This window comes from Pyxicephalus adspersus, chromosome 12 (assembly GCF_032062135.1).
Source record: "Pyxicephalus adspersus chromosome 12, UCB_Pads_2.0, whole genome shotgun sequence".
Classification (NCBI taxonomy): Eukaryota; Metazoa; Chordata; class Amphibia; order Anura; family Pyxicephalidae; genus Pyxicephalus; species Pyxicephalus adspersus.
Window position 1 is genome coordinate 33,173,426 of NC_092869.1, and position 11,856 is coordinate 33,185,281.

General features: G+C 43.9%; 2 protein-coding genes across 4 annotated transcripts in view; one reads left to right on the forward strand and one right to left on the reverse strand.

Moving 5' to 3' along the window:
* The window catches only part of ZBTB25 (zinc finger and BTB domain containing 25), a 9,423-nt gene extending 7,277 nt beyond the window's left edge, over positions 1-2,146 (reverse strand). The window contains exon 1 of one of the 2 annotated variants that reach the window (XM_072427479.1): positions 1,773-2,146. The gene's annotated coding sequence lies outside the window, so the exon portion shown is untranslated. Of the gene's footprint in view, positions 1-1,754 lie in introns of both variants that reach the window. The other variant, XM_072427478.1, reaches the window with a different exon arrangement.
* Positions 2,147-2,820: 674 nt separating this feature from the next.
* Positions 2,821-11,856, forward strand: part of ZBTB1 (zinc finger and BTB domain containing 1) — a 14,944-nt gene continuing 5,908 nt past the window's right edge. The window contains exons 1-2 of one of the 2 annotated variants that reach the window (XM_072427475.1): positions 2,821-3,343; positions 7,292-7,501. In XM_072427475.1, the coding sequence (XP_072283576.1) occupies positions 3,237-3,343; positions 7,292-7,501 (317 nt within the window). In that variant the 5' untranslated portion in view covers positions 2,821-3,236. Of the gene's footprint in view, positions 3,344-7,291; positions 7,502-7,593; positions 8,081-11,856 lie in introns of those variants that run through there. The other variant, XM_072427477.1, reaches the window with a different exon arrangement.

Consider the following 11,856-nt stretch of genomic DNA (forward strand, 5'->3'; position numbering starts at 1 on the left):
CAAATTATAACACTGCCCCCACAGGTACCCCAGATCATAACACTCCCCCCACAAGTACCCTAGAATAAATAAATGCATTTTTATGAAAGACAATGTACCACTTTCAGACATATAAATTCACTGTATTGCATTCAATAGTTATTCTGTATTGAATGCAATGTAAAATAATTTGAATTTCCCTCCCTGCCCCTAGCGATGCCTGTACGTACAATGCCATCCGGAACTCCCTGCGGTTGTCCAGAAAAGTCGTCAGGGGACCGATCGAAGGAAGAGGGCGCGGCCAGAGGATAGGACAGGCAGGACACTGGAGGACGCCGGTGGGACCAAGTAAATCTTTAATCTTTTTTTAGCTATCCCAAGTGTGCCTCGGGGTTACCGCTATCAGCTGTTTTTTTTTACCTCGAGCCACACTTGGGTTACCACTCAGGAGGTTAAAGGTAATTGTGTTTTTTTTTATTTTGACTTTAGTTCTTCAACCCAAAACACCCCCAGGAGGTTAAAAAAAACACTAACAAACAAAATGTTTACTTTAAATAAAAGGGTTGTCTACCTTTTTATGTAAAGTAAAAATGTCCCGAGTTTAGGTAGGCTTTAGGTTTGTATGATCAGGCAGAACAATATTGCAGAAAAGGTCGGGCGATGTCCCTTCTGCAATAATCCTTCTTACCTGCCTGATCGCTCCTGGCTAAAAGGTGAGCTGCGCATGCGTAGCATCAGCTTCAGTTGCTGGGGAAACCCGGCAATCCCAGCTTGACATACGTGTGCCAGGATGATGATATAACTATGTCATCCAAATGGCTGAAGATTGAGCAGAAGAAGAACATAAGGAAGATGGAGCCACTTGGCGCTGGAACACGGATAGGTGAGTTTGTTGGTTGCTTTAATTATTTGCTCTGCAGTATATTGCATGGCACCACACTACATAATTTAAACACATTCTAATTGTATTTAGTACACCCCGGGGTGAGCCCATAAAGCATTTTTTTCCCTGTTCCTGCATTAGGCACCGTGCACCTGATATGAACCGGCTCTGGAAGTGTCTTGCAAAATAAAAAATACCTGTTGATCCTGCAAAAATAAATCCAGCCGGCCTGTTCCTATCTCAGACTACAAAACAATAATCCCTGAGTAGAGGGGGAGGTGATCTGAAGTTTAGCAAATCATGTCTGGACAGGGCTGACACCAATTCTTGCAGCATTCCCTGCAGGTCACCGTTTATTTTTATTTGTTGGGTCTTTGAAATGTATGCAATGCAGACATGTACCACATATATATGATTATTATTTTATTAATGCCTCCATGGATTTTTTATTATCCAAATGCTACAAGTGCAACTTTATTGTTGGAAATAGGTAGAATGGCACCATTTTACATAAAGAGGTCACACTGATATTATTTTATTTGTGTAATGTATATTTGTACGATTTGGATTTTTACACCTTTTGGTGTAATACCGCCTCTTATTGCACGGCATTACGATTGTTATCGACCCGCCACATTTTTATTTTACGGAATCAATGTATTGTATGTGTGACTAGACACAAGAGGAGCCTAAAGCCCGGTAAGTCACTGTAAATTGATGATGACTTGTCTGGGCTGATATCACCACAACTCTCCGGACATGTCTGCAGCAATGCGGCCAGCGCCTGCCAAGCCCCGCCCCCTGCTGCCTCACAGCTCGGCGCGCGCTCCCACCTCCCCCCCGCCTGGAAAATTCCACAGGAAGCGGCTGAGGAACGGCTCGCAGCTCTTACCCACAATGCCTCGCTCACCGTGCACAGCACGCGCCCTCCTTCTTTGCCGCCCAGATACTCAGGCCGAGGCTGGGGACACCGGCCAGCTGCTCTCTGCTCGCTCTGACGCTCCCACGCACAGAATAGGTGGGGAGGGAGGGGGTCACATGACTGGCAGGATGGCGCCAGAAGCAGCGTGTGTGGTCGCTGCTAATACCAAGGCGACGGGAGACTTCTCCTGGCCTGTCTGTCACAGCTAGGAGGGGGGAGGATTAAAGAGGAGCTGTACTGAGCAGTCGTAGAATTCTCTTCTGGGCAATGTAACCTGCAAAGATTTACTTTATTATGACTGTGGAGCAAGGTTGTATGACACCAGGTGTGCAATGGACACTCAGGTAACAGGTGTGGTGGGTGTGGCCTACCTCAGGTTGCATCACATGAAGAGCAGGGGGTAGAAGGATCCACTGCCATGTGACTTGTATGGACCAATAGGACTTGCTGCCATGTGACATTGGACTGATTGACATGTGACAGACCTGAAGGACCTACCTGCATGTGATAGCATAGGGCCCATCTAACATGGCCATGCTTGGATCAATAGGACCCACTGCCATGTGGGAGTGCAGGGCACAGACCTAAAGGACACCCCTGTGTGACCAGACAGAGGCAAGAAGAATTTACCCCAATGTGACAGCACATAGACTATAGAGGTCTTTCCAATGTGGCAAGGCAGGGCCCAGAGGGACACACCTCCATGTGACTGTGCATGGCCTAAAGGATCCACACCCATGTGACTTCTATGGACCTATAGGACTCATTGATGTGAAAGTGCAGGGGTCAGGTGGACAGATCAGCATTAGACAGACCTGAAGGACCTACCTGCATGTGCTAGCATAGGGCCCATCTAACGTGGCCATGCCTGAATCAATAGGACCCACTGCCATGTAAGAGAGCACAGGGCCACCTGTACATGGCAGATCTAAATGACTCCCCCCCCCCCCCATGTGACTAGGCAGGGGCAAGAAGAATTTACCCCAATGTGAAAGCACATAGAATATATGGGCCTATCCAATGTGGCAGGCCCTGGAGGGACACACCTCGATGTGACCGTGCATGGAGTTTAAGGATCCACCCCCATGTGAAAGTGCAGAGTCAGAAAAATCCACACAGAGTGGATAGAGGTCAAAAGAATTTACCAGGGCAGGGCCAAAAAGGTCTCACTTCTATGTAACAGCACAAAGACCATAAGGATGCTTTCATTGTGGCAGTGCAGGGACTAGAAGGACAAACCTCCATGTGACCATGCATGTACCTGAAGGACCCACACCCACATGGCCGTGCATAGACCTGAACAACCCATCTCCTTGTAACAGCACAGGGGCCAGACAACCCACTCCCATGTGATCATGTATAAACCTAAAGGACCCACCCCCATGTATGATTTCAACTACCTGAACAAGCCACCTCTAGGGGGCAGTACAGAGACCCTAAGAACCCACTGACATGTTACTGTGCAGGTGCCCTACACTATATACCAGCACATGGACCCACAACCAAGTGACAGTACATGATTTCCTGCATAGAGGCTGTGCACTGTTTAATGGGATAAGGTAACAAAAATTAGGATTTTAATGGAAGCTTCACTTTATTATATGTCAATTGGTACCAAAGTACAAAGTATGTAAGCACAAATGACCCCCCCCCCCCCTTCTTGCTTGGGGTTGCTGGAACAATTTGTTCTCCTGCTCCAAAGAAATCCATAGGGTTTTGCTGTACCGGCAGCTGAAATTTGTGAACCAGCTGTCAGGAGGCATTTATTAGATAAGCAGAGCTTTAGATGGAGCTTTGAGGTTAAATCGGCTTCATCAGGGGTGCCAAATGGCAAAATACCCTAAAAAAAATCCTTATTTTATTATTAATAAACTGTATATAGCACCAACCTATTACTGAGCGCTGTACATTAAATAGGTGTTGCAAATGACAGATACAGACAGTGACACATTCACACCATTATGTACATTAGCACACATGCATTAATCTCTGAATGATGGGCGCCCTTTTCCACCTCCAGCTGTGATTCTAGAAAAATATACTTTGCTCTTCTTTGAACATGCTGCATTTAGGATTTCAGCCTGCTGATATGCCTAAAATCGAGTTTGTTTTTGCAGAATCCTGTGCTCCCATTTATTTTTTTTCTATGGTGTGAGAGGAGACTGAGGAAATGCTTTCTCCTGCCTTTAGCCTACTCATACCATAATCTGAGCCTAGGCACAGTCACTGAGTGGGTGTATTCTGGTTCTCAAACATTTCAGCATCCATCAGTACCTGCAGATCATTTCCTGAGATCAGCTGAATTTCTGCAGAGTCATGTGTTTATTGCACCCCCTGCTGGATTCCACTTGGGAATACATGGAAACCCAGCCTGAGATATACACAGCTCTACTTAATGAGGAAGTAAACTCAAAACTACCCAAAACAAATAAAAAAATACACTTACCTTCAATCCCGCAGAGCAGTCCTGGGATTTCTTACATTGGGCCTCGCGTCGCGTCGTCCCAATATCCATTCTCGGGACGGCGCGCCAGGTTCTTCTTCCTAAGTCAACCGACACAGGCCCAAGATTGGGTGACATAGTTTGGGGAAAACTTTAGACAATCTCATTGTGCATGTGTGAGATTAACAATTTTTTTCCCCTTTTGATGAAAGGAACACTCAAGAGCCTCCCGGGATGCGTGACGTAGGTATTCGGGAGGCTCTGCACTCCCATTCATTTTTGATCGCCTAGGTGTTCGAGAACAAGGGGGGGGGTGCTGCACCCCTTTTGTTTTTTCCTAAAAAATTTTTCACTTACAAAAAACACAAACAGAATTTTTACTTGTCTACCATTTTATGTAAAGTGAAAATTCTGAGTTTAGGTACGCTTTAAGTGTTTCTCATTCAGGATTCCTTCAGAGGTTGCTGGGTTCTTTGAGCAATGAGAAATTTGTACCTCTCAAATCACAAAATGCACAAAAATGCAGCTTTTTTTCCCCCCCCCAACACTCACAATGCACAGTGTTGGTGTGAATCTATAGGATCTGGCCGGTTGCTTTGTTCTTACACTATTACCCCACTCAGTCCAGAGCACCTGGTCCTGAACTGAGCAATACTACGGCAGAATTGTAAACCAAATCCCTGAAATATATTTTTTAAAAATTATTTTAAACTTCAGTTGTTAATATTAATATACCTGGTTCAGGCACTTCCTGTTATAGGGAGAGAGTAATCTGACCCCATCTATTTTTCTCCTGTGTTGTCACTCCGGCCTCTGAGGGAGACTATTAGCAGCTGTTTGAAAACTTGTTACCCACTGTTGTCACCATCTGGGAAATCGCACTAAAACTGCACCATGCACCCTTCTTTGGAATGCACATAGGTGGACAGAAGCAGCAGCAAACACTCAACAGGACTGAGATACAACAAAGATATGTCATATGTCTAGAAGGTTTGGTTTGAATGTCTCTATATGTTTCCGAGTGATAATGGAACATAGCAATTTTGGTTGAAATGTCTTGAAGCATTTCCTAGTGATGAAATACACACATACATACATACATCCAAACATAGCTCTGACATATAGCACAGCACTGTACAAAGATGACTGGTGCACGCACATGAGTCTCAGTCATATGTATGGCAAGTTTGTTTGAAATGTCTCCATGCGTTTCTGAGTGATGGTGGAACATACATACATACATACATACAATTTTATATACCGGTATATAGATTTCTTCTGCAAGTCATGCAAACCGCCCCTCTCCCCTCCTAATCTCCATCCTGCATATGAGCTAGCAGGGAAGCCTGTTCATATCTAGGAGCCGTCAGTATGTTGTTCTTAACCCAGGGAATACCTGTATTTATTTTTAATGAACATGTGCAGTGTTTTCCTTTTCATAAATGAATTTTTATCTGGGGGCCGCCATATAATGTCACAAAATGACAGCTCTAAAATTGCAAGGGCTCCTGACATCACATCATTGATGGCAGCCTCAAGCAACAATCCTAAATAAGTACACCTATTTAAGAGAGAGACTATTGAGGCATATATTAGTCTTTTATTAAATGTACATAGATTATGGGACTACTAAAAATAATTTAAAAATCTATATATATAATAATTGTATGTATGTATGTTCCACCATCACTCGAAAACGCATGGAGACATTTCAACCAAACTTACCATACATATGACTGAGACTCATGTGTGTGCACCAGTCATCTTTGTACAGCGCTGTGCTATATGTCAGAGCTATATTTGGATATGTGTATGTCTTCACTCAGAAACGCATGGAGACATTTCAACCAAACTTACCATACATATGACTGAGACTCATGTGTGTGCACCAGTCATCTTTGTACAGCACTGTGCTATATGTCAGAGCTATATTTGGATATGTGTATGTCTTCACTCGGAAACGCATGGAGACATTTCAACCAAACTTGCTAGACATATGACCCAGACTCATGTGAGTGCACCGCTGATCTTTGTACAATGTTGTGGTATATGTCAGAGGTATATTTGCATGTAGGCATGTATGTATGTATTGCTCAGTGGCAGTGTGCTTTTGTTTGGACTCTTTTACAAATTTCTGGCCTGTAATGCCTTCGAGAAAACGTTGCTTACTCAAGGGTGGGTAACCCAAGAGCTTATTTATTCTTGCTCCTGGAGGTGAAACTAAAAATGTTGTTTATAATCAAGTTTTGTGTTAAAGGGACACTGTCACTGAGCAATACATACACACATACATAGTCAATTTGTGAAAGATTTTACATTATATTTTGTATATTCTACCTATACTTTTAAAACCTGTAAAAACAAAAAACAATTCTTTGATTTAACACTATAGCTTTATTTGATTCATTTTCCTGCATAATAAAAGATTGCAATAAATAAATACCCAGACAACGCCGGGTTATCAGCTAGTCTATATATATAAAATTGTATGTGTGTATGTTCCACCATCACTCGAAAACGCATGGAGACATTTCAACCAAACTTGCTAGACATATGACTGAGACTCATGTGAGTGCACCAGTCATCTTTGTACAGCGCTGTGCTTTATGTCAGAGCTATATTTGGATGTATGTATGTGTGTATGGCATCACTAGAAAATGCATTGAGACAGTTCAACCAAACTTGCTAGACATATGACTGAGACTCATGTGAGTGCACCATTCATCTTTGTACAGCGCTGTGCTATATGTCAGAGCTATATTTGGATGTATGTGTGTATGGCATCACTAGAAAACGCATTGAGACAGTTCAACCAAACATGCTACGTTCCACCATCACTAGGAAACGCATGAAGACATTTCAACCAAACTTGCTATGTTCCATCATCACTAGGAAACGCATGGAGACATTTCAACCAAACTTGCTAGACATATGACTCAGACTCATATGAGTGCACTGCTGATCCTTATACAGCGCTGTGCTATATGTCAGAGCTATATTTGGATGTATGTATGTGTGTATCTATTGCTCAGTGACAGTGTGCCTTTTGCTCATATTTTTACAGTTTTTTTGGACGCACATTCACAAATTTCTGCCCTGTAATGCCTTCGAGAAAACGTAGGGAAATTGGCAGAGTGCAATCAAAGGCAAAAAAAATGAAACAACACCGTAGACAAGAAACTCCCGAGGACAGGAATAGAAGACTTGCCATGCTGCGTGAGAAAGCTGCTACATCTAGAGCTCTAAAAACAGAACAGCATGAGGCCTCCAGGAGGTAAAACTAAAAATGTTGTTTATAATCATGTTTTGTGTTAAAGTAATATTATAGACAATTTGTCAAAGATTTTACATTATAATTTGTATATTGTACTTGTATTTTTAAAACCTGTAAGAAAAAAAACGTTTATTTGATTTAACAATATAGCTTTATTTGATTCCTGTATAATATAAGATTGCAATAAATAAATGCTGCATACGCCGGGTCATCAGCTAGGTAATATTAAATAGTAAGGTTGTCGTTGAGATGGTGACAGGTTCTCTTTCAGCTGTGCTTGTTGCAGCATGTGGCCAGCAGGTGTCGCTGTGTACGAGGCTGGCAGAGACGGAAGAAGCTCGGTGAAGCCTCCTCTTCCCCTCAATGCTCCCGGGGCGGGGAGGGAGAATTTTCTGCTTCATTGATCGGGGGCTGTCAGGCTGGGCTCGGGGCTTTGCAGCAGGGCTGGGCCTGCACCAGGGAGCACCGTCTGGGCCGCAATTCCCTGTCACGGCAGGAGACACCGCTCACCCTCGCCTGGTTTGCTTCTGCTCACCCTGGGACAGCCATAGCTGCATGCAACCCTGACCTACCGGCAAGGTAAGTACTCCTACTCTTCTATATCTACCCCCTGACTGCTTGTAACTCCCTGTATTTCCAGCATTCTCTCCCCCGACAAGGAGGGGGGGGCGGGCGGTGTGAGCTGGCAGGGTGACCCGGTCTGCGGGGGTTCCGATGGGTCCGACCCGAGTTCTGGGTTCTGGCATTTTGATTGGCAGGCCGAGGTCGCACAACTTGCAACTCAAAGACGCGTTGCCATTGGTCGGTTCGGGGTTGTGACGTCACGTGATGACAGCTGGGAATGAACAGTTCATGCTCTTCCTGCACCCATGTGTAAACAACACAGAGAGAGAAGGGGGGGGCACAATGATCTACAGGGGGCATCAACTGGGGGCATAATGTTCTACAGGGGCATATTGATTAACCCTGGCGTCTACAGGGGTCATAATCAACAGGGGGCATCTACAGTGGCATAATGATCTACAGGGGGCAATTCATCCCATGATCATACTGGAGGCTTCATAGGTCTTTGGGTTATAGAATAAACTCCCCTATTCTCTATAGCTGTGCACGGTAATTCGTTACATTTACAATGGAATAGATGTTAAGGCTTGGCTGCCTTTGTTTTGTATAGATTAGGAATGGAGTTAGATTACATACTGCGTTTATGTTCGGATTTGGGTCCCCTGTTGGGTAAAGTTCCCCCTAATAAACAAACCCTGCTATACTATTTATTGTACAGCGCTGCATAAAATGTTGGCACTATATCAGTCCAGTTTATTAATAATGAAAATAATACTCACCTGGCCCCATTTTGTTGCAGGATGACTATGGTAGGGACATTAGATTGTGAGCCCCTTTGAGGGACAACTAGTGAAATGACTATGGACATTGTACAGCGCTGCATAATATGTTGGCACTATATAAATCCTGTTTTTTATTACCATTATTATCATTATGCTCCTGGGTGGTTCATTTCTGTCTGTATTTATAGGTCTAAAAGCGATACATTGTCTTCATTGTTTCATTGTCTTAGACATTTCAAAACTTTGACATGATTTTGTGTTTCAAACTTTTATTATACTCATACTATTATACTGTAAAATACATTTTCATGAAAGACAGTGTACTGCTTTATAAAAATTCAGTGAATTGCATTCAATACAGTTATTTTGTATTGCATTCAATACAAAACAATTTGAAATTATCGCCGTGTCCCTAGCGACAGCTGTACGCGCCAATGTCACAGGGAACTCCCGGGAACGTCAGCACACTCGCGGGGGGACAGATCGAGGAAGAGGACGCGAACAGAGGATGGCAGGACACTGGAGGACGCCGTCCGTAAGTGTTTATTTTTTTTTAGCTACCCCGAGTTTGGCTCAGGGTTACCGCTTTCAGAAGGCTTTTTTTAACCTGAGCCACAGTCGGGCTTACCGTTTGGGAGGTAAATACCCACCTGGCCCCATTTTGGGGCTGGCTCCTCTTGTGCAACCTGGCTCCTCTTGTGCAACCAGTGGCAAGGAGCCTCTAAAGCTATGCTACACACATCGGATGAGACGAGTACAGTGGTCCCTCAAAGTTGTTCATCGATTCTCCTTGCAAATTGATGAACAACCAATGAGAGACAACCACTGTGCACTCCTATGGAGGCGAGCAGACTTCTGATGTCATTAGAACAATGCAGGACCACCAGTCACAGCTCATGTGTTTTTTATTGGTATCCCAAGCAAAAACAAACAGTTACCCTTTCGGCGTGGGTTGTGATCCTCCTTGAAAGGATAGTTTGGCCAATCGCACGTTGTTGTGCTTCAGGCCCATTTACACCCATATGTCTTGGTGCTTTGTATTAATGCAAATGTTTTGCATTATGTTGTATTAAAGCAGAAGTAAAATTCCACTTTTCAGATTACATGATCAGACCAGTCATTATTACAGGTGATATGCCTTCAGCAATAATCCCTTCCACCTGCCTGATCGATCCGGGCTTCTGGCAAACGTACAGAATCAGCTTTTCTTGCCAGGATCTCTGGCAGGATTTCCTGGCTCCTTCTTTGTGTGCAGGGAATGCATGGGAGTTATGTCATCCCAGCTCGGCTAATCAAGATGGCTAAAATTCAGGAAATTATGAAAAATGATGGCGGTACTCTGTGTGGTAACGGGGATAGGTGAGTAATGCAGGCTTTAGATCTGCTTTAAGGCAACCCATACAAAAAGACAAAAAAAAAAATGTACATACTCCCATTTTCCAGCTTCAGCTCACCACAATGACCAATAGTGCATTACCATGTGTTGTGGTGAGCTGCACTGCTTCTGCGTTGGCTAATGTGTTGAGATGCTATTGATAATAAATTACACCGTAACACACTTGACGTGCAATACATGCATGTTATTGCATGCATTCCAGTAAAACACAAATATTTATGGGCCCTCAAGGCTTTAACTTTGGACTTTCAAAATAGTTCCATCCATTTACCCACTACAAACAGTCACTGGTTCTTTGTGTAGTTAGCAGCAACTGCTGTATAATGTTTCCCAACCAGGGACACAGCCAGCAATAAAAAATATTTGATGAATGATGTAACACTTACCCTAATTTATCTGAATGCAAACAATGGTCTAAGGCAGTGGTCCCCAACCTTTGCACAGACTCAGAGTGCACATGCGCAGGGAGCCATGTGTCACTCAAAGGGGAAGAAACTTCCCCCAGAGTGAAGTCATGATACCGGAACCTGCCCACTCCAGAGACACAATCCGCCCTGAGTCTGCGATCCATACGAGGGACATAGTCCATGGCTCAGGCCGGTGCGCCCACCCAGCGGGGTTTTTCTCATGGCCCTGCTGGTGGGTGCACCGGCCAGAACCGCGGCTGGGGGGTTGGAGGATCAGTGTAAGGTTTAGTTTATGCTTGTATGCCCTTGCTCAGCAGAAATGTGAGCAGTGTAGGTTTGTAAGGAAGAGCATACAAGAAATATGACGGCCTGACAACAATCAAAGCTCTGACTTTTTAAAGCTGAAATAAAGTATTTTTTTCCCTTGCAGTAGGTCCACATTCTTGCTGTAAGGCTACGTACACATGTCGGATGATTCTCATCCAGTAGTCGACTATTGGACATGTGTCTGGCGTGTGTACGGTGCTCGTCGTTCATGGATCCGTCCTGGCGGGTCCACAAACAATGAACGACGAACAATCATAATGGAACTAAAAAGGGACAGAGCACAGTGGTGTGCTGCTCCGTCGTTCCCCCCCTCCCCTCTACATAGAGCAGAACCGTGCCTTATGTACAGCGCTTATTCATGAATCGTGCAGTCTTATAAGGATCATGAAAGATCCTTTCCAACGACAATATTGCAAGTGTGTGTGCAGCCTAAGGGTTAATACCTTGTTTTTCTAAGGGATAATAATTTTGACATAAAACTTACTATACTTAATTCTCCCACGGTTGTTGGTGCTCTGCTTTTGCTTTGCTAGACTCGTCCCATACAGCTGTTGGAGAATCCCTTCTTCAATGCATAAATATGAGCCTTGCATTGCATAGGATAACTTGCATTGCCCATTATCTGGTGTGTCGGGCAATGAAAAAGTGTCCCATTGGCTGTGGGAGTAAGGTACGTTTTCCTCCTCCTTGTCTGTGACAAATGTTTGTTATAAGATCTTATACATAAAAAAATATAGAATCTATCAAACAATCAAATTTATCAGTTTTGTGCCCCGAGACATCATTATTTATCTACCATTATATTTAATGATCAAATACCCTCCCTGTTGGTGTTCCCCAAGGGTCAGTCCTTGGACCGGTCCTCTTTTCTCTGTACAC